This window comes from Spermophilus citellus (genome assembly GCF_964194105.1).
Source record: "Spermophilus citellus genome assembly, chromosome: 9".
Lineage (NCBI taxonomy): Eukaryota > Metazoa > Chordata > Mammalia > Rodentia > Sciuridae > Spermophilus > Spermophilus citellus.
The window spans coordinates 59009773-59029286 of NC_138191.1; the positions used below are offsets into that span (position 1 = coordinate 59009773).

A 19514-nucleotide genomic window follows, 5' to 3' on the forward strand; every position below is an offset into this window, starting at 1 on the left:
GAACAATATACTTTTTTATCTAACCATTTCTGGTAAATACCCCTAAAGATTGACTTATGTAATAGAATCTTTGAATTAATTTTCATTGCTATATGATCAATAATCAAGATTTTTTTTTAAAAAAGCAAGCAATACATGAGATTCAAAATTGTTTGATACACCAGTTCTCATCCCTTCCTCCACAAAGAACCAAAGTAACAGGTGCATACCTGCATTATGAGGTGAGTGACCATGGCAGAACACTAGAAATTGGTAAGAGACTGGAAGATTGAGAGATCTGAGAAAACCACAGACTAAGAGAAATGAAATACCCTGGTATCTTCACAGCTGGGAGAGGGGGAGTCTCTTTTGCAGGGATAAGAGTATAAAAGGAACTTCCAGCAGACTGTTTCATTGTAGATGCTGGAAAGTTTACAATCATCATAGGTTGGCAGCCCACTTAGATAAATAACCTGAAATCTGCCTAGTAGCCTTGCTTTGGAAAAGGATCTCATCTCATCTCCCAGTGATGTCACAGAATGCTGTAGGCAGGAGCAATATTGATTAAGTGAACTATGTCTGAGTCTGAACTGCTGTAGGGGTTAGAAACCTCTGTACATTCCCATCCTTGGTGCACTGTTTGGGGCTGAGGGAGAAGGCAGTACTGCCTTGTGAATCCAATGTGCCTTAACAGAGTGACTGGGACCTAAGCCTGCTGGATGCTCTGTACTATAATAGAGGATGGGTGTTGTAATGCAGACAATGGAGGGTGCCACTTTTGAGAAGCAGATCAAGGTACTTGCCCTCTGAGACTAAGGGTGGAGTTAGCTGCGTGTGGAGTTGGTGTCTACTTTGTTCCTGCTGCTGCTCCCTACTGTATAACACTTAGATGCCTGTTACTGACAGGATGGGAAGGGAACCTTATGATTTCCACTTCTACCCTGCCCACAGGGGCATGCTGTTGCCCTACTGCCAAGGCACACATGGCGAAAAGGGCGCCTGAGAGGAATTTTGCCCAGCTCCATCCACGGTTCTGCTCCCTGGTAGGTGCTGTCACCGGAGTGGCAGAGTAGAACACCATACTACTGCCACCACACCTCCTATGTAATTCTTGCCACTGCCCTGTCACCACCCCTTATCTGTCCATGCACTGTTGTAAGGTCTGGGTCTAAGTGCCACAGAGGGGGCACTATAGTTCCCACCACTGAGAGGCAGCATCTGGACCTGTACCTATTTGTTGGAGGACAAGTGCTTTAAGCCCCTCACAACTGCTGGGGCCACCAGTGCCAGAGGCCCTTGCTAGTAGCAAACCCAGCAGTGCCTGAAGAAACCTCCATCGTCTGATAGAAGCCATTCCCACTGTAGGAATAGACACACAGCACCCCACATCCACCTCTGTCTGCATACCTGCCTGAACTGCCAGAGTATCCCCACTTGCATGGCCAAAGAGACAATGGGTCTCTCTGACTCTGCTGCAGTACATGTTGTGCCCAATGTCATCAATCACAGTCGAGTAAGTTATAGGGACACTATACTATGGTGCCCAGACAAAATCAAAGACAACACTGTGTGACAGATAAACCAATACATATGTTCCAAAGAAAGCCCTTAACTAATAAGGCTACCCCACAAAATGCTTGGAGATGTCTAATCTACTGTACACACAAATATCAACATAGGAGCATAAGTAATAGGAAAAAAACAGAGTAATGTGACATATTTCAAAGAACCTAACTCTCTAGAAATAGAGCTCAAGAAATTAAAATGGATAAAATGCCTGGTAAAGAATTTAAAAGAGATTGATAGAAGTTGGTGGAATAGTGAAGGTTACTTTCCTGGCTGTTCCATGGCATGAAAACAAGAAAGCAGATAGACAGCTTCTCAGTAAGATGGGTAGGGGAAAATGATGAATCAGCAGAAAGAGAAATTAGGAGAACTATCCCATTCACCACAGCCTCACAAAAAGAAAAAAATACTTGGGAATCAATCTAATAAAAGAAGTGAAAGACTTTACAATGAAAACTACAGAACACTTTTGGAAAGCAGTATGGAGATTCCTGGGAAAGCTGGGAATGGAACCACCATTTGACCCAGCAATCGCCCTTCTCGGACTATTCCCTGAGGACCTTAAAAGAGCGTACTATAGGGATACTGCCACATCAATGATCATAGCAGCACAATTCACAATAGCTAGACTGTGGAACCAACCTAGATGCCCTTCTATAGATGAATGGATAAAAAAATGTGGCATTTATACACAATGGAGTATTATGCAGCACCAAAAAATGACAAAATCATGGAATTTGCAGGGAAATGGATGGCATTAGAGCAGACTATGGTAAGTGAAGCTAGCCAATCCTTAAAAAACAAATGCCAAATGTCTTCTTTGATATAAGGAGAGCAACTAAGAACAGAGCAGGAGGAAGAGCATGAGGAAAAGATTAACATTAAACAGAGATGAGTGGTGGGAGGGAAAGGGAGAGGGAAGGGAAATTGTATGGAAATAGAAGGAGACCCTCATTGTTACACAAAATCACATATAAGAGGTTGTGAGGGGAAGGGGGGGGCAAGGGAGAGAATTGAACAACAGTAGATGGGGTAGAGAGGGAAGATGGGAGGGGAGGGGAGGGGGGATAGTAGGGGATAGGAAAGGTAGCAGAATACAACTGTCACTAATATGGCATTATGTGAAAATGTGGATGTATAACCGATGTGATTCTGCACTTTGTATTTGGGGTAAAAATGGGAGTTCATAACCCACTTGAATCAAATGTATGAAAGATGATATGTCATAAGCTTTGTAATGTTTTGAACAACCAATAAAACAAAATAAAATAAAAAAGAAAGAAATTGAAGAAGACCTAAAAAGAAGCAAAGATCTCCCATGTTCTTGGATAGACAGAATTAATATTGTTAAAATGGTCATACTACCAAAAGCATTATACAGATTTAATGCAATCAATTAAATCTGTATAAGAAAGAAAGAGAATACTATAGACCAGTATCTGTGATGAACACAGATGCAAAAATTCTCAATGAAGTACTATCAACAGAATTCAGTAACACATCAAAAAGATTGTTGTCCATGATCAAGTTGATTTCATCTTAGGGTTGCAAGAATGGTTCAACATATGTAAATCTATAAATATTAATATATAGTCTTGCCAGAAAGAAAGATAAAAATCATGTGATCATCTCTCAATAGATGCAAAAAATAAGTTAAAAAATAAAAGCACTTGATAAAATACAGCATCCTTTCATGACAAAAGTCCTAAATAAATTAGGTACAGAAAGATCACACCTCAACATAAAAAAGGCTGTATATGATAAACTCATAGCCAACATTCATAACGAATGGGGGAAAAACTGAAAGCATTTACTCTAAGATCAGGAACAAGATAAGGGTATTCATTCTCCCTGGTTCTTATATTCTATGTAGTACTAGAAGTTTTAGCCAGAGCAATTAGGCAAGAAAAAAAAAAAAATAAAAGGCTTACAAATAGGAGGGAAGAAGTCAAATTATCTCTGTTTGGAGATGATATTATTCTATATATGGAAAAACCTAAAGACTCCACCAAAAGATTATTAGAACTGATAAATTAATTCATTAAAGTAATAGGGTACAAAATCAATATACAAAAACTAATAGCTTTTCTATATACCAATAACAATTTTGTTAAGAAACATAAAGGTAATCCCATTTACAATAGCTACAAAAAATCCCAAGCCAAACCAAATCAAACCTAAAGCCTAGGAATAAATTTAACTAAGGACGTGAAAGACCTATAAGATGAAAGCTGCAAAACACTGAAAAAAGAAATAAAAAACTAGAATGACCTATGTTCATGGATTGGAGAATTAATAGTTAAAAATGTCCATACTACCAAAGCAATTCAATGCAATCCCTGTCAAATACACTGACATTATTTACAGAACTATTAAAAAAACAAAACAGCCATAAAGTTCATACAGTGGCACAACAGAACCCGAATAGCCAAATCAGTCTTCAGCAAAAAACAAACTTTGCAAAGCTGGAGGCATCATAATACCTGATTTCAAGACATATTACAGAGCCATAGTAACAGCTTGGCATTAGCATAAATAGAAACACATAGACCAATGGAACAGAATGAAGATCCCAGAAATATACCCACACATCTATAGCCAACTGATTTTTTGACAAAAGCATCAAAACCCAACACTGGAGAAAAGATAGCTTCTTCAAATGGTCCTTGGAAAAACTGGATATCCATATGCAGAAGATTGAAAGTTGCCCTTAATTCTCATTCTGTACAAAAATCAACTCAAAATGGATCAAAGATTAGAAAAACAGGAGAAACATTTTAGTACTTCAGTATAGGCAAATATTTCTGGAAAGCTTTTGGGGAACAAATTCTTTTTTCAGAAAGTGATTTAATATTTCAGATGCTTATTTAGCCTTGTTCATTGCCACTGGGCACATCAAATGTAAATAAAACTCAGATTTAAATCAATAAAGATCAAGAAATCAGAGTAGATCAGTTCTGCACTATTAAGTATAGAACTGGAAATATTTCTAAGAAATAAAATTTCTTCTTTGTTTGGCAATTTTATATAGAAAGCAGAAGTAAAATGAAAAAAAAATATTAGTATTATCCAAAAATGGCCAGACTTCCAGGGGAGGAGGTAAGATCTCCACATCTCTAAAAGTATCTTAGTAAGAAGAGGATAGTAAAGTAACTGATTCTTAATAGTCCAGTGAAACAGACTATTCTATTTGGGAAAACCCAGGTAGTGCCTGCCTTCTCTATTTCTCCTGTTTTTCTTTATGGCTAGGGGATGGAGTACCAAGTTCTCACACTTCATGAGCTTTGTATCCCCCACAAGTAGTTCATAATGGGAAATAGGACTCCCCTTTTTCTAATGCCCAGATTAAGACGGGTACTTAGGTGAACCTAGTAAACTGGCCAGCTTTTTCTGAGGCAAAAAGAAGCCAACTCTGACTACCCACACTTAGATTATATAAGCAATTTAAAATGTAAATTGTAGCTTACCTACAACAAGACCTAAAATATTGGGGATAGGATAACATTGGCTAAAATAAAAACAAGAAGTCCAGAGCAGGCAGATCAAATGTGCCAGCTCTACAGAAAGTGAGCTTTTGTGTGTATTTAAAATGGTTTTTATTCATGGGCTGGAGTTATGGCTCAGTGGCAGAGTACTTGCCTAGCATATGTGAAGCACTGGGTTTGATCCTTAGCACCACATAAAAATAAATAAATGTATTGTATATATCTACAACTAAAAAACTTTAAAAAAATTATGGAGTTCCACAGCCTACAAAGAATGAAAGCTAGCATATTGGATAATAGCTTGGACATTTTGAGATACATAGGTTGAAAGTTCTGAACTGCTTCTGTCTTTGTGATCTTGGGGAAGTTACTTTAATTTTTTATACCTTTATTTCCTTGACAGGCATGTATTTACATGATACATCCAAAATAATTTCTTTCAAGTAGACTAGATTTAGCTCACATAAAAATTTCCCAATTACCTCTCAAAATGCCATTAGTACTTACCCCAATTTCCAAAATTAACCCTTAAACTAGAAATAAGAGATGATCACCTGACTTCTCAACCTGCATATCCGTTTTAAGAGCAAAAGAGAAGAGTTATAGAGAAAGCTTATAAGAGAACCCTCTGCCAAATTAGTAAACATTTTAGGTATAGTAACACTTCTTGGCAAACTTACAAGGCTGAAATGATTTTATAAATTAGTAAATTCATCATGAGATATATTCAAATTAACCTAAACGTTTTGTTTATTAAGAAAAACTAGGGCTGGGCACTGTGGTATAGCCTATAATCCCAATGGCTTGGGAGGCGGACGCAGGAAGATTGCAAGTTCAAAGCCAGCCTCAGCAACTTTGCGATTCCTGTCTTAAAACAAAAGGGCTGGGGATGTGGCTCACTGGTAAAGCATCCCTGGGTTCAATCCCTGGTACAAAAAAAAAAAAAAGTTAATAAGAATCTTTACCTGATTTTCGGGTGGGGGTGCGGGAAGGAAAGCAACTATGTAATCCCACTCCAAACTCCTGAGCAATTGGCTAACCCTGCTCATAAATCAAATACTCTTTTCTTAATGAGCTTGGATTTGCATTGAGAATTCTGAAAACAGGATTCTCAGCAACCATTTCAATTCTTTAGACCTGGCTCCTGAGATGAAACCCCAGTCTAATGGCAGGCGCTAGGGAACTCTGAACACAAAGGTTTTTTTTTTTGTTGTTGTTGTTTGTTTTTTATACTAGGGATTGAATTTAAGGGCAATTGACCACTGAGCTACATCCCCAGGTCTTTCTATTTTTTCAGACAGGGTCTCGTTAGGTTGCTTGCAGCTTTGCTAAGTTGCTGAGGCTGGCTTCAAACCTGTGATCCTCCTGCCTCTGGGCTTAAAGGCATGTGTCATTATGCCTGGCATATGCCATCATGCCCAGCAAACACAATTAGTTCTAATCCTTGCTCTGCCAGGGATGCTTGTATGATTTTGGGAAAGCTGAATCTCAAAATCTTAGGGTCTGTCTATAAAATGGGTTAATAATACTTAAGTACCTTAAAATTATTATAAAATTCATATAGGTTACAGTAGATGATAACTTTCATTATGACAATGATTATAACACCAATGAACATTTGCCACACACTTCTTATTAGTACTTACCATGTATTATGTACTTGTTCTAAGCATCTTTAACTAGAGTGATGTGGAAGGATTTAGTTATGATGTCCATTTTATGTTAAGGAAATAAAGGTACAAAAAATTAAAGTAACTTCCTCAAGATCACAAAGACAGTAGCAGTTCAGAACTTTCAGCCTAAGTCATGTATCTCAAAATGTCCAAGCTATTATCCAATATGCTATCTTTTATTCTTTGTAGGCTATGGAACTCTATAATTTGATCTTCCAAGTCCTCAATGAACATGTAGAAGGATCAAAATGATTTAAATTTTCTTTAGAGAACTACAAATAAAAAACAATTGCAACTGGCTGGCAGGCAGAAGGAAGTGTTGTTAGATTAATTACACAGGTTTGATGTCTGTTGGAGACAGGAATATCAACTTGAGCCTGGAGATTTCTGCAGCAAGTCATCAAGCAGACAGACAGCAATCCTCAGGCATCTGGAACTAGGATTTCCTGAGTTCTAATATTTGAACTCTATGATTTGGATGTAAGGTATCCCCCCAAAAGCTCATGTGTAAGACAATACAAGAAGGTTTAGAGGATAAATGATTGGGTTATGAGAATCTTAACCCAATCAGTGAATTAATCCCCTAATAGGGATTAACTGAGTGGTAACTGGAGGTGGGTAGGGGTGTTGCTGGAGCAGGTGGGTCCCTGAAAGCATGCCTTTGGGATATATTTTATCTGGCAAGTGGAGTCTCTCTCTGCTTCCTGATCATCATGTGAACAGCTTCCTTCTGCTACACTCTTCTACCATGATGTACTATCTCACCTCAAGCCCCGAGGAATGGAGCCATCTATGAACTGAGACTTCTGAAAACATGAACCCCAAAATAAACTTCTTCCCTTAAAAGTGTTCTTTTTGTTCTTTTTTCACAGCAGTGAAAAAACTGACTAAAACACCTGGAAAGATAGGCAACGATATTTCCTTTCACTGTATTTATTCCCTTTATTTCCCTTTTACTGATAAGAATTCTTTCACACCCCTAGTCCTTAATATAGAATGTAAATGATTACAGAACTATATAACAACTTGCTGAGAGTTATAAGCTAAGTTTAGGTATAAATGAATATATATATCCTCTATTAGTTCCTGTGTACTTCTTAAATGTTAATAATTCAGTGGGTTATTTTTGAAGTTACATAAAATTACACTTTGTTTAAAAAATTAGAAGCCAGGCTCATGAATATTAAAAATGGAGAATGTTTTGACAAGTTATAATCAAGAAAGATGCTGAGCCCTGAAAAAATTTATATATATATTTTAGTTTTAGGTTGACACAATATCTTTATTTTATATTTATGTGGTGCTGAGGATCGAACCCAGTGCCTCATATATACTAGGTGAGCACTCTATCACTGAGCCACAACCCTAGCCCCCCCTTGAAAATTTTGATTTCTGAATTTTAAGGAGAATTTAAGAAAATTATGATTTACAAAAGCACACCTTTTAAAAAAATTGGTGCATTATAATTATACATAAGTGGGATTCATTATGTCATATTTGTACATAACATAGTTTGATTAATTTCATTCCCTAATACCTACCCTTTCCCTCCTCTCCATGGATTTGCTTCTTTCCAAAGTAATTTACATTAATTTTTTTTATAATTGCAAATGGACAGCATGCCTTCATTTATTTTTATGTAATGCTAAGGATCAAACCCAGTGCTTCATGCATGTTAGGCAAGCACTCTGCCACTGAGCTACAGCCCCAGCACCCAAAGTAATTTATATTTGAAGTTAAATATGGATGATATATAATCGTTATGTTTTCCAAATTCCTTGTCTCAACTACTTTAACATGTTTGTTTTATTAGTTAATAGCAAGTATATACCTATGCCTCCAGCCTGGCTCCTTACTAGGCACCTTCTGAATTTTCATGTCATTTTTGTAACAAAAGGCTGTCTGCTTGCATAGATAAATCAGAGGCAAGATCATAACATTTTAGCAGATCACTATGGTTTTGATTAATGATAAGGGTTAAATTGTAGTTATTTTCAAAGATGCTACTAATGAATTGATGGGATTCTTTTTTTAGGGCACCTGCAGTCCTAATGACAAGTGTTGTAGGACTGAATGGAGTTTGAGGATCTATCTAATGTGCAGGAATACTGCATTGAGCTTGGAAAATAGGGTTCTATCTAGAGTCTGCTTTTGTTAGCAGTAATCATGGAAGAGGGCTTTGTAAACCATAAAGAACTGAGGAACACAGTTTGTGTGTGCTTACCAGTCTCAATGACAAATGAACAAAGACTTATTACCAGAATTGTCAATAACAGTCTCCTAACTGCCACATCTAAAAGCCTTTTTTCCATTCTCTTCCCAATTTACTCTGTAGTATGTGATATCACTTCCTTTCTTCCTAGAATTCTCCTCCTTTTGGCTTTTGTGACACACTCAATTGTGACTTTCTTTCCACCTCTGATTCTTCATAATCTTTCCTGTTTGCTTTTCTAACTAGCTCATTAATGATAGGCCTTAATTTTCATATTGACTCTCTTCTTTTTGCACTGAATTCCACCTCATGGCTTTGAATATTGATGATTCAAATCTCTAACTTCTGTTTTTTTCCTTCCCTTAGATGCCTAAAAGATACCTCAAATGCATTATGTTCAAACCTGAATTTCTGACTTCTTGTTTCCATCAAAGCATTCTGGTACTAGAAGTCTCAGTCATCTTTTTTTTTTTTTTCCTTTTTCTTTTGGTTCTGGGGAGTGATCCCATGGCCTTGAACATGCTAACCTTAGTCATCTTTATCTCTTACCCTTTAATATTCTATGCTCAATCAGTCACCAAGTTTTGCTGACGGTCCTCTGAGGTGCTTCCTGATTCCATTTCATCCACTCCGTTCTCACTATCCTTGTCCTAATTCAGATGAATCATCTCTTGCTTGGACTCCTGCTACAGCCTCCCCAGTGGTCTCCCATTCCAGTATGTTCTTCACAGTTGCCATCACAGTCCTCTCTCACAGATGTGATCACATTACTCCCTTTTTAAAAAAGAGAAATTTTGTTTTCTTTGGGCCTTTTTTTTTAATTGTTTCAATCATATGAATACATTGTTTATAGTCATTTTTATACATTTATGGAATGTATTTTTAGTTGTATAAATTTTGTCTAACTCACTAGGCTGGGAGAAGACTCGAGATCATATTTTATTTATCCATATATTTTTTTCTGCACAGGCTTGTTTTCTTAATTGGATGAATGATTATAGAACTGCAATTGCTGCTTCACCATATTAGCACTTTTTGTATCAGTCAGCTTTTTATCATTCTGACAAAATACCTGAGAAAAACATGATTAAGAGAGGAAAAATTTATTTTGGCTCACAGTTTCAGAGGTTTCAGTCCAAGATCAACCAGCATCTTTGCTTTGGGTCTGAGGTGAGGCATCATGGTATACAGAGTGTGGTAGAGAAAAGCTGCTAACCTCATGGCAGCTAGAAGCAGAGTAAGAGAGATGAAGGAACTGGGAACAATATATAGTCTCCAAGGGCACAGCCCCAAGGTCCAGTTCAATTATATCTGACCTCTTAAAGTTTCTACTATTCTTAAAGGTCCATTCAAATTATGAATACATCAATGGATTAAATCACTGATGAGGTTAGTGATTTAATAATTTGTAATCCAAATTTGTAATCCAATCATTTCTTAAAAGTCCTACCACTGTTGCTGTACTAGATAGAGATCAAGCCTTGAACACATGAGCCTTTCAAAGACATTCCAGATCCAAACTGTAACACTTCTCAATGTACAAGAACAAGTCAATGGACTAACTGGTCCATGATGGGCCAAATGCAGCTTGCTACTTATTTTTGTAAATGAAAGTTTTATTGGATTATAGCTATACCCATTTATTTACTTATCCTATGGCTGCTTTCATAGTACAACAGTAGAACTGAGTAGCTGTGAGGTGTAGAGTTAGCAAAGATAAAAATGTTTATGTTCTGTCCCTTTAAAAGTGTACCGACTCCTGAACTAGAAGATCAACTATGCACCAATTTTAATTTAGAATGAATAACTCAGTTACTAATGATGTCTTATATACAATATAGCTCTGATAATGGCAATTATAACAGGAGATAAGAATTACAAATTTAATTATTTAGCTCTAAAATATTCAGGGTCTGACCTGGGAAAGAGCTTTTACAGACTGGATCACTAAAGAATGAAGAATGTTTAGACACCAAAAATATCTTATAAAATCTTCCACCTGGAGACAGTGCTTTCCCTTACTCACTTCACTTCAGCAATACTGACCAATCCTGTCTCAACTCACTTAGGTTAAGTTTACAACTATTTCAGGAGTTTGCTTGGGGATATTCTTTCCCCAGATCTCTGCCTGGTGGACTCCTTCAAGTGATTCATTTTTGTTTAAATGTTATTTCTCCCATTTGAAATCCAGCCTCACACTTCCTCTATCTCCTTATTTTATTTTCTCCATTGTCCTTACTAATTGTCTAATGATATTATTTGTTTATCTATCTCCCATCCAATTTATCTTGTTCAGTATATCCTTCATGCCTATCACATGCCAATGATCAATAATTACTTGTTGAATGAAAACCATCTTGAGAGGCCACTTACTTACTATGATTCTTGGAATGTTTTCTTCATAAAATTTTCCTTCTTTCATTTTTAGAGAAAACAATAGAAGGCATATTGTAACTCTTTCCTTGGTTGCACATAGCTGCATCTTCCTGCCAGAAATGTTTCAAAGCATCAACCAGTAAGGTGAGTGAGCTTAAATCTATAAGGCAGACCTAATACTACATCATGACTTTCTACTTTTTCTGGTATTTTCCCTCTTCACATCCATTTGACTTGTGTCTTAGTACTTCCCAGACAAGTGTTGTCTGGGAAGTGCTAAGACTGCCAAAAATGAATAGTGCTAAGTGCCATAGCTTTGGTTGGTAGCTTATAATTCACTTCCATTCCTGCAGAGGAAAATGTGGAGCAAAGAATTGGAGCACGGCGTGATTGCTTGGATCAGAAGTACTTACTTAGTAAGTGAAACATAAAAGAGGAGGAAATTATCATTCTAAATGATATGAGATGTAGTTGGCCACAGTAGAAGAATTTTGGATATAATCCTCTTTTTTTTTTTTTGACATGGGATTGAACCCAGGGGTGCTTAACTACTGAGCCACATCTCACCCCCACCTTTCTTTTTAAATTTTGAGAGAGGGTTTTGATAAGTTGCTTAGGGCCTTGCTAAGTTGCTGATGGTGGCCTTGAATTTGTCATCCTTCTGCCTCAGCCTCTCAAGTTGCTGGGTATAGGTGTGTGCCACCACACCTTTTTTTTTTTTTTTTTTTTTTTTGGTGGTGGTGGGGATTAAACCCAGGGTCTTGTATATCCTAGACAAGTGCTATATCACCCAGTTACAGTCCTAATCCTTGTATCTTATAATTTTATAACATCTATGGTGTACAATATATTTTAAAGTATGTGTACCTTGTGGCATGGCTGTATCAAACTAACCAACATATGTATTTCCTTGAGTACTTTTTTTGTGTCTCATAAGAACACTTAAAATATACTCTCAAGGGGCTGTGGCTGTGGCTCAGTGGTAGAGTACCTGCCTCACATGTGTGAGGCCCTGGGTTCGATCCTCAACACCACATAAAAATAAATAAAATATTGTGTCCAACTACAACTAAAAAATAAATATCTTTAAAAAAATCTACTCTCAAGATTTTTGAGAACACATTGTTATTAACTATAGTTATGCTGTACAATAGAACTCTTCTTTTTTTAATATTTATTTTTTTTTAGTTTTCGGCGGACACAACATCCTTATTTGTATGTGGTGCTGAGGATCGAACCCGGGCTGCATACATGCCTGGAGAGCGCGCTACCGCTTGAGCCATATCCCCAGCCCAGAACTCTTATTTTCTTAACTGAAATTTTATATCCTTTGTCCAATATCTCCTGAATCCCCTTCTCTCCCTGACCACGCATTCTTGGCAATCATCTCCATTCTACTCTCTGCTTCTATGAATCCAACATTTTTTTTTAGATTCCACATATAAGTGAGATCATGCAATATTTATCTTTCATGGCTTTTTTTTCACTTAACATAGTATCCCCCAGATTCATCTATACTGTCAAAAATGACAAGATTTTTTCCATTTGTCTAAATATATATCACATGTTCTTTCGATGGATACTTAGGTTGATTCCTAAGTATCTTAGCTATCTATTGTGAATAAACATTGCAATGAACATGTGAGTGCAGATGTGTCTTTGACATACCAATCTCATTTCCTGTGAATATAACCCCAGTAGCAGGACTGTTGGAGCATATGGTAACTGGAGCATATGGCAGATCTACTTTTAATTTTTTAAGGAAACTCCATACTATTTTTCATAATGGCTATACTAATTTCCATACCAACAAAAGTGTGTAAAAGTTCCTTTTTCTCCTTATTCTTGCCAGCACTTATTTTCTATGGGTCTTTATTTCTGTGTAATTCTGACTTACCATTTTTTCATGGGGTATATTTTTTATTTATTTTAAGTGAATGAAGAGAAGCAGAATGTAGTAGCAAAATGAGGACACACAATGAGTTTGGGATCCATACTCCCTTTCAGTCTACTTCTGTTGAGAATTAGCTATGTATGATGATGTCTGGATTATACACACCTCTAGTCCAGCTACTTGGGAGGCTGAGGTGGTAGGGTCACTGGAACCCAGGGGTGCAAGACCAGCCTGAGCAACACAGCAAGATCTCATTGCAAAATGAATAATTAAGAAAAGATTCAAATTCTGCCTTTTGTTTTTTGAAGACTGGACTCCTGCTGTGTTGCTCAGGCTTGCCCCAAACTCCTGGGATTCAGATGATCTTCCCACTTTAGCCTCCAGTAGCTGGACTACAGGTATGTGCAACCAGATTCAAGACCCCTCCACCCCTTTTTTTTGTGATAACTCAGGGCCTCATGCATGCCAGGCAAGTGCTCTACCACTGAGCACTTTTTAAAAATTATTTTTTTTTGAGACAGGATCTAGGTAAGTTGCTCAGGATAAGTGACCTTCCTGCGTCAGCCTCCCAAGTAGCTGGGATTTCAGGTGTGTGCTATCACACCCAGCTAAGACCCTTTATTAAAGTAATGATTTGATCCCTTTTTACAAGACAGCTAATGAACTAGCTCTATGATCTCAAAGGCTGGAGAGTTTACATTTCTATGTGAGCTTCTATAATGGTTAGCAAACCTTAAATTCTAGATACTATTTCTCACTTTATAAATCTCTCTTACAGAATTTTATTTTTTCCTTTGTGGAACTTTTAGGGGTTTTTGGTGGGCAAGCTTTTAAAGTTATTTCTTCATAGTTTAGAAAATGTTTCTCTTTAACTCCAAGTCCTTTTCATCTTTCCTCACAGATGCCATACAACCACTCCTTATTGCTATTGGTGTTCTTTCCTATACTCCCTTCAAGCTTCTAGTTTCCCTAAAATGTAGTGACTCAGAATATAAGTATTGTTCAAATCCATTACTTCAAAATATAAAAAGCACCTTTCACCTCACAAAAACGTATTATAAAATAAAATCTCCTAGTTACTTTTGGAGTATGACTGCAGGATCTTATCAAACACCTACACTTCTACCCTTTTTTGGTTAAAGGGACTCCTGAGACTCCTCTTTTTTCTTAATTCTTTATCTGTGTACTATTAATTATGATAAACTAATCATTTACCTGTTTAACCTTTTCATTAAAGAACAACCCCTGCCCTGTTATGCAATAAAAGGGACTGAAACCTCTCTTTGAATCCTGAAACTTCTAATAATGAATATCAAAGAACACTGTGGGCCCAGATAACTTTGCTTAATTAAAAAATAGTAATATACCAGCGTTGATATTTAATAATGTTTTTTTTAGAGAGAGAATTTTTTAATATTTAATTTTTTTTAGTTTTCAGTGGCTACAACATCTTTATTTTATTTTTATGTGGTGCTGAGGATCGAACCCAGTGCCCTGTGCATGCCAGGCAAGCATGCTACTGCTTGAGCCACATCCCCAGCCCCTTTAATACTGTGTTTTCTATAGGAAATACCTTTAAAATACTCAGCATAGAATGTGATTGGCAGTGGGTAAAAACAAAGTTTTTATACTTAAATTTCTTCCTTTTTTTAAAAGTTGATGATAGATGTTTATTTCATTTATTTATATGCAGTGCTGAGAATTGAATCCAGTGCCTCACACATGCCAGGCAAGTGCGTTACCGCTGAGCCCCAGCCCCAAATTTAATTTCTTTTAAGTATACATAAAAACCTACACAGGTGACAGTAAAATAATGACTTAACACAGTCTATATGTTAGAGAAAATAATTTGAAAAAAACTATATGATAAAAGTTTGCAATGTATAAATCACAAACAAGAGAGGAATGTTCTCATGAAAATGCCACTGATTCAAATCTCAATTCTGAAAAGCCAGATAGCCTCCTACAACTAGTTCTTTACCATATGGTAAGTGTCATGACAACAAAAGCAAAATGCCAAGCCTCAAACAGCATCTTATTGATAAGACCTTTATTTAGCCGACTGCTCCACATATGCTACACATCAAAAAGACAGAACACAAAAGTCTGGTTAGGATAAGTCCCTCTATTTGTTGTTATTGGGCTATCATACAACATCTGGTTAACAGGTATTATTATACATGCTAGTAAGGAGTTTCTTAAGTTTGGGCATGAGAACTGAAATAAGAGGTTTTAAATTAAAAGTTGGCAATTTTTATAAATCATTATATTCAAGGATCTGGAGCTATACAAACTCTTGATTTAAGCCTCAGAAGTATGTTATCCATAAATCACTGGTTTGTAACAGAGAAAGTTATATAAAGAGTTAAAGTTGTGGTTTATTGAGCAACTAGAGCTAAATAACTGATTAAACTCTGTTATCCATTTTTTTAATACAATAAAAATCAGTAATAAACTTGGATTTTTAAATGACCTTCCTCATTCTGGTCCCTATTTCCTTGTTCACTGTACTCTTATTGAACCTCAGTGGACTCCATACTGCAGCTTGTGGAACATTATTCATCATAGCACCATCTGAATGATTGAGTCCTGACCAATCCTGGGTGATATGTGTAAAGATCACATCAGGCTTCTATCTGAAATGATAAAGCACAGATATCTCTGAATCTGACCCTCACCCTCAAAACTGAAAGAAGCAATAACTCTTATAGGGAATTTTTTAAGAGTTCATATTGATTTCTGAATTCACAGAATCAAATTGGTAGGTTGTTATAAAATGACACTGAATAATACTCTTCACATAACATAATCTTACTGGAAGAAAGAGCTGTAAGAATGTCTATGCGAATAAATGTCACCAGAAAGCAAGCTTCACTATGGTTTGGGGTTAGAGGAAGGGACAGGAAGTGAAAAGCCACACACTTTTCTGTACCTATCAGATTTGAGAAATTACTGGGTTCATACAGAGTTCTACTGCAGTAGGGAAACCTGTTCTGCTGATAACACACATAAAGGTGATAAAGATGCAAAGACTGCTTAAAAGAAAAAAAAAAAAACCTTTCACACTTTCTCATACTCCAGAATTTAGATCCGGGAAGGAACAGGAATGAGAAATATTTTTGCTAAACAGAAATAGTTTCACTGTTTACGTGTACAAGCACTGTGTTTATCACTTCACCAGTTAAACTAAATGAACATTCCAATACCTGCATTTTGGGGGCTTAGAACCAAACAAAAGCAAAATCCTGCTGGGATAGGTGAGATACTTTTATTAATAATGGCACAGGTAAATAAAAAACTTAAAAAGATGAGGGTTAAGTGTATGTAGTCTCTTTTTATGAGGTTATACTACCTAATTTTCTCAAGAGTGATTTAGTCTTAACCTATCGGGTTTCCTTTTTTTCTTTCTTTCTTGGTGGTGCTGGGATTGAACCCAGGGCCTTGTGAATGCTAGGCAAGCATTCTACCACCTGAGCTATATCCCCAACCCCTTGGGTTTTCTTTTTTTAAATTTTTAAATATTTGGTTTTTAGTTGTAGGTGAACACAATAACCTGTATTTTATTTTTATGTGGTGCTGAGGATTGAACCCAGAGCCTCATGTGTGCTAGGTAAGTATTCTACCACTGAGCCACAACCCCAGCGCTTGGGTTTCCTTTTAAATAGGTGAAATTCTTGAGGCTTGAGAAAGGGTGAAGGATTTATTTGGAGTCATACTGGTTAAGAAAAATGCTAAAAATAGATACCTTTTCCACAAAGGTATCTTGCTTATCTATCAAGTCCTGCGATTCCTTTCTTTTTACATGGCAATGACAATTATAACCTTACTCATATTTTGCCATCTTCTAAAAAATGAAGTGGGATTTTCCCTTCTCTACATGAACAATTCTAAATGATAAAGCATTAAACCAGAATAGCTCTGTCTGCCCAACCATACACTCAAAACTGAAACAAAGGGGAGCTGTGATCAGTAACACAAAGGGTCAAAATGTCATCTATTTTCAGAAAGTTGAGGGCTCACACCCCATTTTGCAAAATGCTTCTCTTAGATACTGAAAATATTGAGGGATTCTTATCTGGCAAATAACTAGAATTTCATATTTAACATTAACTCTTTTTCTACCTCATTTGTTTCTTCCTGAGGAAAAAGCAGAAGATTCATTTCCATTAGTGAGTCCTTGAAAACACTTGTCTGTGGCCCCTCTCTTCCTCTTAAAAAATAAAATAACAGCCACATGGGCGCACAAAGCATGGACCAAAATTCACCCTGTTGAAGAGCTTTTCCTTTTCCATAAAATGATTGGGCTTGTGCTGGGGTTAACTACTTCTGTGTACTTTTCTAAGTTTCTAAGTTTTGTTGTTAATATATTTTAAAAATATTTTTTAGTTGTAGGTGGACACAATACCTTTATTTTTATGTGGTGCTGAGGATCAAACCCAATGCCTCACATGTACTAGGTGAGCGTACAACCTCTGAGCCACAACCCCAGCCCTGTTGTTAATATTTTTAAGTAGAGTAAACATGGCTTCACCATCTATAAAGAAACAGATATCAAGAAGTCAGAGCTGAGTTTAAAATTCAGACACTTTAAAACTGGTGGTGGGTGACTTTCTAAATCTGAGTGGGATGAGTTTGTTTCCCTTAAAGATGCCAATTTTCTTTCCCAGTTGTTCCTCTTGTGGTCACTGATTCAAACATAAGAAATTACAGTGATTTCTAATTTTGTAAAAAAAAACTTATGAGATTAATTTGTTGGTCTTTGGTCTTTCTGTGAAGCTGCAGCATGGGCTAGCTACAGGGTGAGGCTCAAGTGACTTTCTTAAGGTCATGTAAGTCAGTAAAGATGAGCAAATAACCCCAGAAGTACTTCTACTAGTCTACACGTTTAACCACTAGACCACACTAGCTCACATGTCTGATTCATTTCAAGAGCTTAGCAGATCTTATGATTTTCAAAGGCCCACCTGTTTGTGCTTTTCAAATAAATTTTGAAATCTGTCATTACAAAACAAACATGCTAATGAAAACTGACAAGTCTACTGCTTCTAATTCATTCTTTTTTCTGTGATAGCCGAGAGGTACCTTCCAACATCAGTAACTAACAAAGACTTCAGAAGAAAGCTGCATACCTTTAATTAAGCAAATCCTGGTAGACATAGCTAAGTCAAATGATTTAGAAGCTTTCCACTTGGCACATCAAATAAGCACCAGAATTAAGACACTAGTTCCTAATTCTTTTTGTATAAATTATAATCAATTGGGGAAGTTAAAAAAAATACTATGGTGGCAGGGGTTGTAGCTCAGTGGTAGAATGCTTGCCTGGCATGTGTGGGGCACAGGGTTCGATTCTCAGCACTGCATATAAATAAATAAAGATCCATTGGCAACTAAAAATATATATATAAAAAAAAACCTTATGGTTAGGACTCACCAAAAATCAGCTAACTAAAATTTTTGAATTAGCCATCAATATTTTTTAAAGGGCTGGGGATGTGGCTCAAGCGGTAGCCCGCTCGCCTGGCATGCGTGCGGCCTGGGTTCGATCCTCAGCACCACATACAAACAAAGATGTTGTGTCTGCCAAAATCTAAAAAAAAAAAAAAAAAAAAAAAAAAAAAAAAAAAAAAAAAAAATTAAAAAAATTCTCTCTCTCTTAAAAAAAATTAAAAAAATATTTTTTAAAAACTCCCTATAGAATTCTAATGAATAGCAAGTATTAAGAACCCCTAAATTTGAAGGTCAGTTAAAAAAATTTTTTTGAGATGGAATCTTGCTAGGTTGCTCAGGCTGGCCTCAAACTCTTGCGCTCAAGTGATCCTCCTGCCTCAGCCTCCTGAATAGGTTGGGCTATAGGCACATGCCATCAGGCCCTAAACTTCTGATCTGAATAAACTTGTGAAGTTCTAATAATCTATAATAATTGTTACATTGTTGGAAGAATCTGAATAATAAAATATTTTTACATTTAACTACATAACAAAGCAGAAGGTAATTTATACTATTCAAAAGAGATGTCTTATTTGTGGAATTTAAACCAAATGTTTTTTATCTGGCATGGTGTCTTAAGGAAGACTTCTAAGAAGATCATGACGTTGAAGGGGGCCATGAAGGCTAGGTTAGAGAGATACAAAAAGGAATTTCAAGCACAGGCCACAGTGCTATCAAAGGTGACTGTAAGGGGAAACAGTGGACACAAACTAATGATAAATAAGAATAGGATAGGCAGGTTGGAGCTACTTCAGAAGGGCCTTGTATTTTGGCAAAATTATGTGGTAGGAGCTAGGAAGGCGCAAGGATTTTTTTTTTTTTTTTTTTTACTAGGGATCAAA

General features: G+C 36.6%; 1 protein-coding gene across 3 annotated transcripts in view; it reads right to left on the reverse strand.

The window, feature by feature from the left end:
* RPAP2 (RNA polymerase II associated protein 2) overlaps positions 1-19514 on the reverse strand; it is a 106010-nt gene that overhangs the window by 12866 nt on the left and 73630 nt on the right. Inside the window, exon 12 of one of the 3 annotated variants that reach the window (XM_081305343.1) lies at positions 15288-15821. The exons of the other annotated variants lie outside the window; for them this stretch is intronic. Coding sequence (XP_081161469.1) covers positions 15818-15821 — 4 coding nt within the window. The 3' untranslated portion in view covers positions 15288-15817. Of the gene's footprint in view, positions 1-15287; positions 15822-19514 lie in introns of those variants that run through there. 3 annotated transcript variants of the gene reach the window in all.